The 17,781-nt window shown below is 40.9% G+C and overlaps 1 protein-coding gene across 4 annotated transcripts in view; it reads right to left on the bottom strand.

Annotated features, from left to right (window-relative positions):
- Positions 1-4,142: 4,142 nt before the first annotated feature.
- Positions 4,143-17,781, bottom strand: part of Ubxn7 (UBX domain protein 7) — a 66,188-nt gene continuing 52,549 nt past the window's right edge. For all 4 annotated transcript variants that reach the window (XM_031363655.1, XM_031363656.1, XM_031363654.1 and 1 more), the window contains 3 exons: positions 16,880-17,273; positions 16,689-16,768; positions 4,143-13,254 (listed from right to left, as the gene is read on the bottom strand). In XM_031363655.1, coding sequence (XP_031219515.1) covers positions 13,093-13,254; positions 16,689-16,768; positions 16,880-17,273 — 636 coding nt within the window. In that variant the 3' untranslated portion in view covers positions 4,143-13,092. The remainder of the gene's footprint in view (positions 13,255-16,688; positions 16,769-16,879; positions 17,274-17,781) is intronic.

The raw sequence follows: 17,781 nt of genomic DNA, 5'->3' as shown, positions 1-17,781 counted from the left end.
TTATTATATCTAAGTACACTGTAGCTGTCTTCAGATGCACCAGAAAAGGGTATCAGATCTCATTACAGATGGTTGTGAGCCACCATGTGGTTGCTGGGATTTGAACTCAGGACCTTCAGAAGAGCAGTCAGTGCTCTTAACTGCTGAGCCATCTCACCAGCCCCATCTTATATTTATTTAATTAGTATAATTGGAATGCCAATCATCAGTTATCAGTCAGCTTCTTAGTATGTTTCCACCCCATAGGCTTACTTAATGGCTTAAAATTCTTGTATAGGTTTTATATATTCATTAGAACTATTTACTTAATTTATATATATGAGTACACTGTAGCTATCTTTAGACACACTACAAGAGGGCATTGGATCCCATTACTGATGGTTGTGAGCCACCATGTGGTTGCTTGGAATTGAATTCAGGACCTCTGGAAGAGCAGCCAGTGTTCTTTACTGCTAAGCCATCTCTCCAGACCTGGGTATCATTTATTTATCTTTGATTTTACCAGACAGGGTTTCTCTGTGTAGCCTTAGCTGTCCTAGAACAATAGCTCTGTAGACCGAACTGGCCTTGAACCTACTCTGCCTCCAGAGTGCTGGGATCAAAGGTGTGTGCTACTACTGCCCAGCTTGTATGAATATTATGAGACTATTACCTGTGTAATAAGGGAAAGGGCTTTAATTGGCTTTAAAGTGTAAAGAGCAGAGCTTAGTGGGGAATTGTGTAATGGCAGCTGGGTCAATGCTCCTTAGGCCCAATTTGTGACAAGCCGATGATTAATCTCATAAACAACATAATAAACAAACTATCTACTTGAAGGCTGTCAAGATGGCTCAGTGGGCAAAGGTATTTGCCTTCAAGAGTAAAGATCTATCTCTGGGACCTACATGGTGGAAGAGAATTCACTCCTGCAAGTTGTCCTCTGACCTCCACACAAGTGCTGTGACGGACACACAGTAAATGTAACTTACAAATTTTTACAAAGAATCTCCATGCATACTTGCCATAAAGAGGTTTACAAAGGCCAGCATCTGGTCAGTTTCCTCATCCTGCTCAGCTTTGGGAGCAACAGAACGCTGGTAAGCATCCTTTCTCGTAAGTGCTGGCTTCAGAATTTGGCTCTGACAGATGTGATCCAGACCTCACAGTGCATTTGCAGGCAGGAGCAAAGGAATGTTGGAGATCAAGATTATGAATACGGCTGGGGTGGGAAAGTTAATGCCACACAAATCTTCCTCAGGATGAAAGGCCTAGGAAAAATAGATCAGATGTTCCATTCTCAGGGATACTGAGAGTTGGGCTCTGAGTCAGAAGAAGAGGAAGTTAAGGTAATAGAATCTGGAGGAAGGAAAAGGGGAAATGACAGGCCCAGCAGGCCCGCTGTCTTCCAGTCTTCAGAGTGACTAATCCTCCTCCACTGATAGCTGACAGAATAGAGCACATTCCCTTAATACGAGGAAAAAGGGAAGTTTCAGGAGGTTGAAAGAGACACCATCAGTCACCTGAGAGGAAGTCTGGGTGTTATTTTTTACTTCCTTAGTATAAAAATATTGTAAACTTGAGCCTACTCAAGCTAGGCTACAATCCCAGTGCACTGAAAGTGCTTTTGGTTTTTAGTGACTGACTCTAGTAAACACTTAACTGACCCTTTTTTGTTTGTTTATTTGTCAAGACACAGTTTCTCTGTGTAGCCCTGGCTGCCCTCAAACTCAGAAATCTACCTACCTCTGCCTCCTAGGATTAAAGGCATGTGCCACCATTGCCCGGCTAACTGACCCCTTTTACTTGCCCCTTGCAGCATGAGATGTGGTTAGATCTTGATTCCTGAACATCCTCCACTGGTTCCCTGGCAGCTGCCTAGGTGTCCTCCCTCACCGACAAACCCTCCATGACAGGTCTCTCTAGGTGATCCTAGGTTTTGGCCCTTCCAGGGAACTGGATCCCTCTCAGCACTGAACCCCACTTACACCGCTGTTTCTCAGTCAGATCCCAACACCCCCTCCCCTGCCCCCTCGAAGGGTTTCTGGTGTCAGTTTCCTGTTCTAGGCCTGTAATTAGAAGTTAATACATGGAGAATAAGGCCGCTCTGGCAATCATGTCTGATGCATTCAACAAGGTGCCCACATGCCAGAAACCTGAGTCATTCATGTTTTCTCATAATCCCAGATCAAACCGAAAGCTGCAGTTTCCACCTCCCAGTGCCTCTAAACCACACATTACTCTCCACCCTCCCTATACTCACCACATGCCACACAACTGGCCCCTTCAGAACCTCAGCTTCTCTCTCCTCTCTCTGCATAATAAAATACCTTTGCATTTATTCTCTTGCTCTTAGATAACTTGGCCAGCCTTCAGATCAGGCCTCAGTAAGAAAATGAATTCCTCAACATCCTATTTATGCACACACACACACACACACACACACACACACACACACACACACCCGGGCCTTTCCTGTACTGGGCGTTAGCTAGCATTCTTTCTAGGCTCTGCCCAGCAGTTACCTGGCTTAGAATAAAAGAGGCTGTTTGTCCCCTTCTCCATCTTGCTCTTATTCTCTTTGACTCATCTCCCCCTGATCCCTTTCTCCCTTTTTCCTTCTCCCTATACCCCCTCCTGGCCAGCCTCTTCTCTCTCTCCCTTCTCAAGTCTCCTCCCCATGCCCTAAATAAACTCTATTCTATACTATATCCGTCCTGTGGTTGGTACCTCAGGACGCCTCAGCATGGGTCCTCCAGAGACACCCCTCCCACCTCACCATACATCACTCTACAAAACATATCCTTGGTTCCTTTGTTATAAAGCACAACCCTGAGGACTGAACCTTGAAAAAGGCAGACAGCACCCCACCAGTTCTTATTATCCCTACCCCATCAATATTCAAGTTAAAACTAAACCCCCACTGACTCATTTTCGTATTGTAGTCAAATCTGTGGTCTTGCCCATTCCTTGGGGACAGGGACTGTGTTACTTTACCATCTTTTTCACACCTTTTTATTGCTGTTCACTTTTTGAGACAAGGTCTTATTCTGTAGCCTAGGGTGGCCTCCAACTCAAGGTAATCCTTCTGTTTCAGCCTTCCAAATGCAGGGATTACAGGTGTTTTGGAACATGGTAACCCTGGCATTCAGAACACTAACAGTTCAAATAAAGGAGAAGCACAAACTGACCCTTGGTGAGTTAGGTAGCATCCACAATGCCTACTTATACAATTTGATCATATCTCCTGGATTTTTTGCCATTTAGTAATTATTTCCCCTTATTTGTTTGTTTAAGTGGAGTTTTTGGTTTGGTTTTTTGAAATATGATCTCATATAGCCCAGGCAGATCTACTTGTCATGTAGATCCCAATGACCTTGGACTATTCATCTCTTCACCTCCAAGTGCTAGGATTACAAGGAGGCATCACTATGCTCATCTAGTGACTTCTAGTATTATTATTGGTTTGAGAGATTAAACACTTCATTGCCCGAATTTATTAAATATGTAATTATACTTAGTAACACTTTAGTCAAAATGTTCAATTATTACTTAAGGAAAATATACCAGCAAACAACATCTGGCAAATACAAACTAACCTTTGTCAATAAAAACCAAGTGTCATTGGGCAGTGGTGGTGCACGCCTTTAATCCCAGCAGTTGGGAGGCAGAGGCAGGTGGATTTCTGAGTTCGAGGCCAGCCTGGTCTACAGAGTGAGTTCCAGGACAGCCAGGGCTACACAGAGAAATCCTGTCTCGAAAAAACAAAACAAAACAAAAAAAACCAAGTGTCTCGGTTTGTTTGTTGATTGACATTTTTGTTTGGTTTTTCTTTTTGAGGCAGAGTCTATGTAGCTCTGATAGTCCTGGAACTTGATCTGAAGATCAGGTTGGTTCTGCCTGCTTCTGCCTCCCAGTGTTGGAACAACCAGCCATGCCTAGCTGTTTTTTGAGAGTTTCATGTGTAGCACTGGCTAACCCTGAACATGCTATGCAGCCAAGGCTGGTCATCAACAGCTGACCCTCCTGTCTTAAAAGTTCTGGGAAACCAAGTCAAAAAAACCTCTAAGTGTCTCAAACACGAGGCTACAAGGACAAGCTTTTGTAATCGGAATTACATGAAAGGAAATACCCAATGGTGACAAAAACAATGACTCAAAAAATAATACTGAAAAGTTTTTGTTTTATTTTCCAAGATCAAATATTACAACAGGACATTTACATGTATTTATAAAAAAATGCAGCAGTTGAATTTATAGATCAGAGGTTTCCTTGAGTTTGGTCCCTCTCTCAGCACAGTGAGCTGATGTCTTCAAAAGACTTCATTCCGATCCCCTCCCTCCCCAACCCTGCTGCCCCACCCACCCACCCCAATACAAGTTGCAGTAGTAATATAAAGCAACTGGGTACAACACAGCGAGTATTCACAATTTGGTACAGCCCAAACCAGGAAATAAATCTTCAACAGAGAGAACCTCACTTCAGAAAGCACTTGCCTATAGTAGCCTACGTGTGTTCATGGAAACATAATAGGGAGGTGTCTAATGTACCCTAGGTACAGTGGGGTCCAGGAAGTCTTAGCCAGGAGTCCTAGCTCTCCTGCCTCTGCGTGTTCCTTTGGATTCAGGCTCCCGCTAGCACCTTTATAATCACTAGATATTTGAGAGGGTCTTTCCTGCATCTTGAACAAAAACTGCAGTGGATGGGCATGATTTCCCCACCTTGCTCTTCTCATAGCCTTCAATCCAATTTGGAGAAGTGTAACAGTAAATGATTTCCTAGCACTGTGGGATTGATGGCCAGAAACCTGGAAACTCACATGAATACTAGAGGGCACCGGTCAGGAACACATCCCAAGAATTAGCTCTGTCTACCAATATCTTGGATTCAGCAACAAGCTGAACTATAGATTAAACATGGAACCCGTTTTGTATTAAGGATTCAAATCTTAGTAAGACCACCACTTTGTCCAGGGCAAACTGAGCATATAAACAGCCCAGGAAATATCTAAACACTGTGGTAAGAACTGCTTGAAAAAAACACTTGTAAAGCAAATAGCCCAAATCAACTTCAATTATCAAGTAAGATACAAAGTGAGGTTTGGAAACACATGAGACATGTTTAAAACACAAACATGTATAGACACACCAGAATTGGACATCCCAGATGATTTTAAATGCATTGTTTAAACTAAACTCATACAAAACATGCAAAACCCACAAATACTCCTGAAGTTTACACAGAACAACAACACTTACTGTAAAGACAACTTTCATAATAAAGAGAAGGAAAAAAAAAGAATTTCTTAATAACCAACAGAAAAATTGTCTGGAAAAATAATTCTCAGGAGTGAAAAGCTTGTGTCTAAAATATTCATGCCAAAACTTGGACAGAAGCCTCCAAAGTCTACAGCACGTCAGGATCAGACAGCACTCGCTTCTGAGGTCTGAGGCTGGCGGTTCCACCACACTTTCTCTAATTAGCTGGTAACGTGGGGATTCTAGAGGCAGGCAGAGCGTCAACCCAGCTTAGAGCATGAGATTAGTTTCATGAGCCTACTTATTTGTATTTTGAGTCCTATCACTTAGTATTTGATATTTTTCATTGAGAACCATAAACTCATTCTGTTGAAAATAAGATTTCTATCTGAATATAAATATTCTAATGTCATTAGCCTGAAATTCATTCTGGTGACACACACCACACCACCAGAAATCTCGATGCAGGAAAGAAACCAGGGAGGTAGTGAATGGTTCCCTATTAAAGATTCCCAGATGAGACCATGAATAAGAGTAAATATAAAGGACTTTGAGAAAAGGAAAATTCAATTTCAGGTCAGAACTTATTTAAAACAGTCCCCAATTTCTGATGACCAGTAAACAACTCTCATTATCCTAGTTAGATTAAAAACTTCTCTTTTCTTCTTAGTAAGCCCAGGGATCCAAGCAAGGGTCCTGAGCTACACACCAGCCCAGAGCTTCTTCTCTGGTGAAGACAGTTCATCAGGTATGACCTATTGTCCCAGTTTAGCTTGACTCTTCTCCTTCTCATTTGAAAACCTAAGTGACCTTATAAGGCATATAAAATCTTAGTTGCTAGAAGTACCATTACACAGTAAAAGTAAGTCTGATGCTTACTGCCAAGGAATTAAGTACAGCAATGTAACTTCCCACAGTTATAGATAGACTAATGTGACTGTTCTTAGGTAAAATTCTACCATTGGAATTCACATCTCTAATATGTGAGCCTATCTTTAAACAAACTTTTATTTTTCTTTATTTTGTATCTATGACTGTTTTTGCCTGCATGCACATATGTGTACCACATGCGTGCCTAGTGGTATAGAAGTCAGAAGTCTTCAGAGGTCAGAAGACAGCACTGGATCCCCTGGGGCTGGAGTTATGGATGGTGGTGGCTCACTGTGTGGGGACTGAGAACTAACCCCACCCAGGTCCTCCTCAAGAGCAACAAGTGCTCTTAACTGCTGAGCCCATCTCACTAGCCCCATGTTTCCTGGCTTCTTATAAAATCAAACATAAACAAAATGTAAACCCATACATCTATTATCTCACTGTTTTCTTTTCTTTCAGAGCAATGAGACTTGTGTTCATGTAGATACTTATATGTGGCATTATAATAGCTTTAATTGTAATTCTTGAAAGAATAATGATATCTAATTGGGGTAGAAGAGCAATGCAATGTACAAACATATGGCACAAGAAACCACAGGTGTATTCAAAAAGGGAGAGGAAAAGAGGATTCTGAGTTAAGGTCTTGGTATGTAACTTCAGGTTGACATGGAACTAGCAATCTTCCTGCCTCAGCTTCCTTCTTTTGTGTGTGCCCGGTGGCCCCAGACTCAGAAGAGTTGCACTGCTTGGAACTAGAGTTATCGACAGTTGTGGGCTGCTATGTGGTTGCTGAGAGTCAAACCTAGGACTTCTGCAAGAACAAGTGCTCTTAACTACTAAGCTAAAAGCTATCTCTCCAGCCCCACAAGCAAACTTTAATAACTTCTTCATTATGCTTAATAAAGTAATTTATATGGATTACCCAAGTTTATTTTGGGATTATATGGCACACAGGCCATCTTAAACACATAAGTCAAACTTAATCAGGTTAAATCAAGTTAATCAGGTTTGCCCTTCTAATCCCAGGAGAGCTCAAGGCCAACCTAGGGGCTAGTGAGTGCCAGGCCAGTCTGCGCTGCTGAGTGTGCTTTAACTAAGTACTGGTTCAGGAGCTGTGTTTTTAAAAAACAAAATGTTTATGAAAATGGTGAGATTTAGTTAGGGCAACCAAAAACCTGTAACCAATCAACCAAAACCAAACCAACTACCCCTGGGAGGTTTATCACAGGGCCAGCCATTCTCCTATTTGGAACAAGAGTACTCCTTAGGGAAGAAATGAGTTGTAAAAACGATGTTTGCCTCAAAATATTCTCTTCTATATTAATTTATAAAAAGTGGGAAATATACATTAAGGCTTAGAAATATAACTTTAAAAACATAGCTAAGTGTATTAAATATCATGACCAATTTTGGAGGAATTAAGTAAAAATGAAGAAGGGACAGGCATGTGGCTCACTTTAACCCAAGAAGGACACAGAGGTTCAAGGTCATGTCCAGCTAACTACACAGTCACTTAAGAGGCCAGCCTGATCTAGGACAACCAGGACTACATAAGTAAAACTTGTCTCAAAGGGAAAAAAAAAGAGGAGGAAGAGGAAGAAGAGGAGGAGGAAGAAGAAGAAGAGGAAGAGGAGAGGTTAGCCTGAACTATGTAAGAACATTTGAAAAATAAAAAAAAAAAAAGACACCCTCACCCCAAATGGACTAAAGGATTAAACTGATGTTCTACTTCAGGGTTTCATCATATCCAATAATCTGGACACCTGAGTTCCTTAATAAGGAAACGAACCAGCCAGGTGTGGTAGCGCACATCTTTAGTCACAGCACTTGGCAGGCAGATCTCTAGAGTTCGAGATCAGCCTGCCTGGTCCACAAAGTGAGTCCAGGACAGCCAGGGCTATTACATTAAGAAGCCCTGTCTCTAAAAACAAAACAAAACAGAAACTGACCAAAGTCATGATAAACAACCCAAATACCTTTGATTCTAAGTGGTCTCATTACCAGAGCTGACACAAAGGTGAGTCTAAAATCCAAATAATCATCACTGAAACATTTAAATCTCTGTCTTATACGAGAAATCAATATATTAGAATGGTACTCTTTGGTTATTTTGAGTTCTGAAGAACATTCTTGCCCCACTCTAATGTGGACTAGGTACTCTAAGTTTCACAGTAAGGAACAGAAATGTTAAGTAAGGCAAACCACTGACGCTGGACTTTGCTCCCTGCTCACAGGGCCTTTAGGTGTGTCTGTTCAGGGACTGGGGAGTAACTCGGGTAGTAGCAAAGTTGCCTAGAAGCAGCCTACTCATTAAGGCTTAAGCTGCTGGAGAAGTGTGAGCCCTCCCAGGGCTAGCTCTTCCTACCCTCATTACATTTCAAGTTTTAGTTTTACACAAGGCATTACTCATAATTTTGTACTCTGTAACTTACTATCAAGTAAATAAATGAAAGATCTCTAAAAGGTGAGACAAAGATCCACTCCATGGAAGAAGAACTATTTTTAAATATCAGCTTGATGGACATCTTGAAAAGGTCACATCTGCACAAACCAAGTCTGAACTTCACAACTCACAAAATTCAGCTTTGTAACTGCCGGTCCTTAGCTTGAAGCACACAAATACAGCTCCAGCATTGGAGACATTATCTGTTCTGCATTCATTACATTTAAGTCATTTTTAAATTCATTAGGCTTACAGTATTAAGTTTTAAAAAATAAATAATTAGCTGTTTAAAGATCACTAGGTCTGTAACTATTGTACTGAGGGAGCTCAGTCATCACAATGAGGTCTGTAAAAGATTGGGCAGAAGATACTTGAATATAGGGAAAAAACCCCAAAGGAACTGATTAACAAGTATAGTTTTTATACATTTAATTAGTCTGAGGATGCTCTAAAATAACTAGATGCTTAAAACTTTGGGGCGGACATAAGCTCTTCGTGGGGCTGTGACTCCAAGTGCACACTTCCTCCATGAAGTTCACTGTTAGTAGTTGACTCTACCATTCCCTCAAACACTCAAAGTCCTCTGACTTGAAAAGACAAAGAACTACTAATCTAGTCCAATTCTGTTTTTCAAAAACTAAATCCAAGATTCAGAGGAAGAAAAGCTGTTCCCTATAGTAGGGCACTGACCTCACCAGGCAGGCTCTTCATCTTAGTACCAAACACCATGCATTGTACCCAGGGAGAGGAATCTTGCCTTCACTTTTCAGGAGCCCTTTGATATTTTTCTTAAGTGTTCAAGTGAGATCCTTGCTAATTAAAGGGTTTTTTAGTACTGGAGCTCAAAATCCTTTAGTACCTGGGCAAAGGACTTGCCTTACTGATAAACTTCATGCTTCAAATCTAGTATTTACAAAAGGTGGAGCCAAAGAGTGAGCTACAGTGCTTGCCATATCTGTCTTTCTTCTCTGCGAAGACACCCCTAACTAAACTTACACTACCCCTTTCTCCTAAGTTCCTATTGTAATAACAGATTAATCCTGAAAGAGAGAAAGTTCACCTTCTAGTTGTTATTCATGTACATAAGATGACTCCCTAACTAAAACAATCAAACCAGATCTTAGCTTTCAAAATATTTCCAACTTTTGATTACAGACTCAATAGGGCACTAATACAGTACATATGAATAGAAGATAAAACATGGTGCCGGGCAGTGGTGGCACATTTAATCCCAGCACTTGGGAAGCAGAGGCAGGCAGATTTCTGAGTTCGAGGCCAGCCTGGTCTACAAAGTAAGTTCCAGGACAGCCAGGGCTACACAGAGAAAAACCAAAAAGATAAAACATAGTATAAAAACAAAGAGTTGTTTAATAATCTATCGTAGATAATCTACCAGAAAAAGTAACTGCATCTTCTCTTTAAAACGGCATAACTAAGATTTTTATAGGGTAGTGCAAGTCCCATCATCTTGACCCCAAATACTACTTCCACCTTTAAATAAACAAAGACCCTTAATTTATAAATCCAAATAAGAGTAAAATGACCTTAGAGTAAATGGACTCCAACTGACATAGGACAACACACCACAGAAGGCAAAGGGCAGACTCTGGGCTCTAATTTTAATTTGGCCCTTACTAGTAACGACATATTGAACACACTGTATGATTTCTAGTTTTCTTCCGCATTTATAAAGGAGTAGAGGACATATATACTGTGTAGGGACTGCATGAAGACTGAAGGAGGAAATGCACACGGAGTACACACCACACATGCTAGCTGCTCCCTTCCCCCGGCACTGTTCTCCTGTCAAGTCCACACAGCACCCCTTTCACTTCCCTACAAGTCACTCAAGTCTATCTTGTCCCTTTCCTCCTTACTTAAAATCACCTTTTGAGCTGTTTCTACTACATACAGGGAATCACTACATTTAACTAACCCCACAGACCTGATCTGACTGTCCAATGAAAGCTCTCCCTTGAAAGCAAAATAACTTGCAGAGGAACTAAGGCAAACTCCTTATGCAGATTAAATTCTTAAGCAAGGCAATATCCCCACTTATTTCTCTCATGTATAATCCATAACCCTTCCTCCCATGGGCCAACCTTGATAATCATACTCCTTGTCAACATTAAATAAAGCCCCCTACAGCTGAACATCCAGACTAAGCTTGATAGATGCACAATGCTGTGTTCTCTTAACTCACATATATACTTGGTCATCTTACTTTGGTTTCCTATAAATGGATTTGCCAGTGCTAAACACATAAGAAAAGAACTGTATACAACATCCTGCCTCAGGTTCTCAAGGTAGGCTTTACTGGATAAAGAGAACCTGACCTAGCAGAAAAGAGGGTGCAGCAGAGTCCTCGAAGGCAAAATTTTTGACTTCATATTTCTGATGGACTAGGGCTTTAGCTAGGCCTGTGCCAGCAGAGGAGATGGTGCCAGCTTAACAAAGCTGGGTACTCTCTCACTTTTACCCTGTGGCTCCCGAAGCATGAGACTGCTGACCTTGACTACTAGTTTTTTTTAAGCCTCTGAGAAGTCTATTCCTCAGACAGCCAGTTTTTATTCAAGTTCAGATACAACTGAGGAATTAACATGCTTGCTAAATAAATCCAAACTGTTGGTTAAGCCTCAAGCACTATGAAAAACACCAAAGTGGTATTATTCCGTCACCAATCAAAAGAGAGAACTTTGACTCAAGGTATAAATGAAACTGTAATTATATAAATATATTTATAAATATTTATACAATTATATACTTATACATAAGCACTTACACAGACTTAGGAAAAAATGTAAGAACATTAATTCAAAAGGACTCACTGAAAAATAACAAAATTTCCCATGATTTCCTTGTGGAGAAATATAACCCATTCTTTAGGGAGGTCCCTCAAAATCCAAGCATTAACAACCATGTTCTATAATTGTATACTAGTAACACACCACATCTCTTTAGCTCATCTTTTAATCCCCTAGTTGCCAAGAGAGAGAGATCTGCAAGTACACAGGAATCCAAAGGTTTCTGAGTAATCACAATTTAGATTGTGTACAGGTTCAAGAATCACTCAAAATCTTCAACTTACAAGATAGGTCATTCTATAGAAATGGTTTTATAAGAAGTTTTGGTTTTCCCACCAAATCACAACCTGCCTTGCTAGAGAACTCTACTTAAAGCTCAAGGAAAGAATTGAGCATATAATGAAGCTTATGAATAGTATTAGATAGACTCAGGTGGCCTCTTCTAAATAATACTGAAAAAAGCTTTCACCAAATACAATTTGAATGTGACTTTTGTTGGCAGAAAAAAAACCTCACATCTGATGATTACTAGTGATCTCTCTTACTAACTGCTGTCGTATGAACCGAGTTTGAAGGTCTTCCTCTCAGAGAGTTTCAGTTTTGATATTTTCTAAAACAAAACTGCAGGAATTAACTGAGGAATTAAGGACAATTTGTTACCAAAGCATTTTAAATATTATTCCAATTGGGGGTAAAAAACGATCAGTATTTCTAACCAAAAGAATATCATTTAGCAACTCTCAGCTGCAGGCTTTTGTCCCCACCCCCACCCCACCCAACACTGGGACATACTTAAGTATGCCTTAAGCACATAGGACAATCAATAACCACAGTGGTTACAATTACAAAGCCATTGCACTACATGATTATTGAACACCTGCCTTCCTACAGAATACATTAGACTCAGACAATGGAGCCAAAGGAACTAATTTGCTGTGCAGGCAAAAACAGCAAGCACCTTACTAGCCCAGACCAAATGCTTACTAAAGTTTCATCCTAGGACTGGAAAGAGGAATATAATTGACAGAGTAATAATAAAGGAAACTGTCTCAGGCTAGGACATTGAAAGCCACCCTGTGCTACACACAATACACTGAGCGCTGATTCTGCCAATAATACACATCATGGAAATGGCTTGTAACTAGAAGATGGGAATCCTTGAGGGAAATCTTAAATATGATGACTAACTGTATAAAGGATGCTTTTCCCACATAAACAAAAGCCTGGATATTTCATTATGACATCTTCCTACATGATGAACAAAGTGCATGTTAAAAGAATTTCTTTTTCCTATCAAAAATGGGGGCTGTTTTTAATTCTGATTCTAGCCATTCTTTGTCAACAGAGTCTAGAAGTAGTAACATCACTAGGTCCCCAAAAGGTGTCATGCAAGACATCACTTATTAGAACACACACCTCGTGCTGCCAGTACTAGGAAAGATGTTATTCTTACTTCCATTTGGTCACCACATCTGGTAAGAAGGAACAAAGTGAGAAAAAAGGAAGAAGAAAAAAGAGAGGTAAGGGGAAGGAGACTGATTTACAAGTGACAGAAGACAGAGGTAAGGGGAAGGAGACTGATTTACAAGTGACAGAGGAGATAAAGAAAAGGCAGGTGACTTGCTTGGCCAGCTTTGGCTCTATAGTTAGTCCTATGAGCCAAAATGCATACTTAGTGACATGGTATCTCACAGGAAAAGAGAAAAAGGGGTAAGCTGAGAGAGGTCAGGCTATGGTGTTAATTTCTTTCCTGTACAAAGACAGTCTCTTGAGGACAGAGGCCAGCCTCTTGTAAGGTAATGTCATAGTCCAGATGAGAGAGTTTCCTCCGAGGGAAGTTGGTGAGGAGTTCAAAACGTTCATTTGGATATCCTTTAGACTGGACATGCTTCACCAAAGCCTACAAAAACAAGAGGAAGACAAAACTCTTAGCTGGAAATAAACACCATGATGACTTAATTTATGAGTACTCTATTTTTATCATATTAGATAAAGTAACTTAATTCAAATGATCAAAGCTTACAGAAGGCCAACATAAACCTTTGGATGGTAAGATAAATCTATATCCAGTAACTTAGGATTTCAATGTAATTGATACTGAAAAAGTCATTGCTATCTCCCTAATAAATAAATGCAGGCAATATTTATAAAATATAGCACCTAGTTTTTTCCTTCACCAGAGAGTTATGTCCTTACATTCTGTCTACAATCAACCATGATCTCACAACTGTCTCTTAAAATTCCTTCAGCACTTCCTTCTCTATAAATGCTTTCTCATCAGATTAAACAATCAGCCATCTTTTTCCTGTACCTACTGTCTAGTCCTCTACTCAGTTTTCCAACTAGACTTCTCAAAGAAGGTCTACTCAGAAGTAACCCTTGTCCCTAGGACGGACATATGCACCATGATCACTGGTAGATATCAAATAATAGTATAGACCTCTATATAATGACAAAACTAATAATAAAATACCATAGAATATAATAAAATGTCAGCATTAATTCCCTTAAGCTTTGGGGCCATCACTAAAATAAAAGTTACTAAACAGCTTGCAAGAACATATATTCACAATGACTTATTTATTTTATGTATGTAATTATACTGTTCTTCTCTTCAGACAGACCAGAAGGCGGCAATGGATTCCATACATGGCTTTGAGTCACCATATGGTTGCTGGGGATTCAACTCAGGACCTCTGGAAGAGCAGCCAGTGCTCTTAACCGCTGAGCTATCTTCCCAGCCCCAAAAGTATATTTTTTTTCTTAAATATATCAGTTTTAAAAGTTCCTTAGGGGAAGTGGGAGGCAACAGGGGTTTGTTTTTGTTGTTTTTGTTTGTTTCTTTGTTTTTTGGAGGGGAAACTGGGAAAGGAGAAATTTACATGTAAATAAAGAAAATATCTAAAATAAAAAAAAAAAAAAGTTCCTTAAAGTTATTTGACCAGAAACCCGGCAGTAACTATAACATTCATTTGATAAACTAAGATGGCTATTTACTCTCAGGTATACACAACCTGGTTATCCTGGATAAAGGGAATGGATTACCTCCCAGGTGATGGAATGGGATGGTAGGAGGTTTCATTGTACTACTATTCAGAGTAGTATGTAATTCAAAACTTATGAATTGATTCTGGAATATTCCACTTAACACTTCTATACCAAAGTTTGCTACCAATACTAGAAGGTGGAGAGAGGCACTGTGGTGGCTTGAATATGCTTGGCTCAGGGAATTTGGAGGTATGTCCTTGTTGGAGGAAGTATGCTACTGTGGGCACGGGCTTTAAGCCTCTTGTCCTAGCGCCTGGAAGCCAGCCTTCTCTTAGAGGCCTTCAGATGAAGCTGTAGAACTCTCAGCTCCTCCTGCACTACGCCTGCCTGCATGCTGCCATGCTCTTGCCTTGATGATAATGGACTGAACCTATGAGTAAGTAAGCCAGCCCCAATTAAATACTGTCCTTATAAGAGTAGCCTTGGTCATGGTGTCTGTTCACAGCAGGAAAACCCTACCTAAGACAGGTACCTATGACATTTGCTTTTTCTCTTGCTTTTGTCCCATTTCAAACAGTGGTAGTTTGGTGTCTGGCACTAGCCAGACACTACTATTTGTCAGTCATCAACAGTCAGCCTAAGTATCCTCAGCTGTATGTTTCCATTTAAATGGCCTCTCCCCTAAGGCTCGTGTTCTGAGCTTTCAGGGTGTAGGGCCCGGCTGGCACAAGTCACCACAAGCAGCCCCCTGAAGGGCCTATCCACCTCTCTAGATCTGGTCTACTTCTCTGTTCCTGGCTCACAGCCACAGAAACAAGTCTCTATGACAAGACAAGGAGCCTCTGCCACGCTCTCACACTGCCATGCCTATCCTGCTCTGGAGGGCTGAAATCTCTTTGAAACCACGAGCCAAAAGAAACCTTTCTTCCCTTAAGTTGTTTCTATCAGGTATTTTGTTATACAAACGAGGAGAGTGACTAATCCCAGGCATAGTATCAGGCCAGGTATAGCTACTGACCACAGTGGGGCTAGGAGTGAGGACCATCCATAGGTTAAGCTATGCTAGTCAGACCAATTCTTTTTTAGAAGTTAAAAAGAATCGCTGTCAGTAATTTTTAAATAAATAGGCCCTTAGAACCATCACGTGATGTCATGCACAAATCAAGGAATAAATAAAACTCACAGGCAAACAAAGAGGGGAATGGAATAAAGTCAAAAGCACAAGAAAAAAATCCTAACTACAGAACAGACACAGAACAACAACCTTGGCTCTTAAGTATGCTTTAGTAACAGCAACTAAAAAATCAGAGGTCCACCTGGTGTGGTGGCTGGCATACAGCTTTAGTTCCAGCACACAGGAGACAGAGGCAGGCAAATCTCTGAGTCTGAGGACAGCCTGCTCTACAAATTGAATTCCAGGGCAGCCAAGGCTATACAAAAGGAAACCCAGTCTCAAAAACAAAGCACGCATGCACGTACTCGTAAAAAGTTTGAAAAGAAACCCAAAAAATGACCCTGGACCACCAGAAGTAAGTATATTCCACACAAACCCAAAACTGAAAAGCTTTGGCTTGGGCTGGTGAGATGGCTCAGCGGGTAAGAGCACTGACTGCTCTTCTGAAGGTCCTGAGTTCGGATCCCAGCAACCACATGGTGGCTCACAACCACCCATAATGAGATCTGACGCCCTCTTCTGGTGCGTCTGAAGACAGCTACAGTGATTACACCGGAGCGAGCAGGGCCGGCAGAGGACCTGAGTTCAGCCACACACATGTTAGCTCATGGCCATCTGTACAGCTACAGTGTACTCATACACATAAAATAAATAAAATAAATCTTTAAAAAAAAAAAAAAGAAAGAAAAAAAGAAAAGCTTTGGCTGGCCTGTGACTTGCTTAAAATAATTAGAAGGAATAAAATAATTAAAAATGAGACAGGCATGGTAGCTCATGATTATAATTGCAGCACTTGGGAGGCAAAGCAGAAAGATTGCTTTAGTTTCGGGCTACCTGGGCTATGAAGACCTCACCTCAAAATCTCCACACCCTTAATCACAGCAAGCTGAGGCAGGCAAATTGCTGTGAATTACACATTAGCCAGGGCTGCAAAGAAAGGCCATGCTTCCAAACCTACACAAAAAAACAAGTAACAAACCACAACAACAAAACCAACCCCCCCCCCCAAAACCAAAAAAACCTAAGACTTTTGTCAGATGAGTTTCCAGTTAAGTATCAGATAAACTCTCTCTGTGTCAGGAGTCAAGGATCTGACTTCAGTTTCCTCCTTTTTCTGGGGTAAGGATATAGGATAGTAGGAGTTGGCCTAACATGCACAGGGGTAAGCTCACCAGTAATTTGGCTTGCTCTGGAAGAGTGATCTGTTCCCTTTTTCCATCTGGGTACCGCAGCATCAGCTGTGCTTTTGGTCCTAAAGAAGAGTCATATACATACATAGGTGTTTAATATGGGAGATTAGCTAAAGCAAGTCATTCAGTACGTTCGAGTTTTGTAGGTAAAGCAGGTCTATACCATAACCCACCATTTACATCTATCCCCTCCACTATTCCATCTGACTTTTCAGGTGACATCTCCAAGACCTCAGAATCCATGGCTGGCAATCCTTGATGGTTTGTGGCTGTGCCAGGCTCAGTTCTGGCTGGGGGCTCTGTCAGTGGCCTTCTGTTCTCCTCTTTTCTATGCCCCAAATCTTTATGAGGAGACTTTCTGGACTTAGCAAGATTCTCTACCTCCTCTTCTTCATCAGAGCCACAAACCGATATGAATTCCTCACTGCCAGAAAAAAGTTCTGATTCAGATTCTTCATCTGAGCGGCTATCCTGTTTTGCCTGTTCTGAGTCGAAATGTGTCTCCTGCAAGGAGGCTCTGATGGCAGCTTCCAGTTGGCTGTCTTCACTGGCGTCTATGAGGCTCTCCTGTAAGGTGCAGCCAAAACAAATGTTGAAAGAAGAGTTAAACCAAAAGACCACTCCAACAGGGTATAAAAAATAAACTAGTCAACTTGCCATTATGATTTTCTGCCAAAGTGGAATTATCTGTCTCTTATACCATGTGAGGGTAAAAACTTAGTACCAGAATGACAAATTGGAATGAATATTTTAAAAGCAAAAATAAAGGACTATCATTAAGCTGGATATGGTGGCACATAATGCCAGCATTTATGAAGCAGAGGTGCAAGGTTGCTTAAGTCCTAGGCTAGTCTGTACTACACAGTGAGACCCTGTCTAAACCACAAATAACGCAAAGCTCTCATAGAATCTAGTACACTGGTATTTTAGGCATCAAAATGAACAAAGCCAAGAAAATAGCTTATTATTTTTTGCTTAAAAAAAAGTTTAGCCGGGCAGTGGTGGCTCACGCTTTTAATCCCAGCACTTGGGAGGCAGAGGCAGGTGGATTTCTGAGTTCGAGGCCAGCCTGGTC

This window comes from Mastomys coucha, unplaced genomic scaffold, assembly GCF_008632895.1.
Source record: "Mastomys coucha isolate ucsf_1 unplaced genomic scaffold, UCSF_Mcou_1 pScaffold12, whole genome shotgun sequence".
Classification (NCBI taxonomy): Eukaryota; Metazoa; Chordata; class Mammalia; order Rodentia; family Muridae; genus Mastomys; species Mastomys coucha.
Note: the sequence above shows the minus strand (reverse complement) of the source record. Positions and strands in the feature narration are given on the sequence as shown.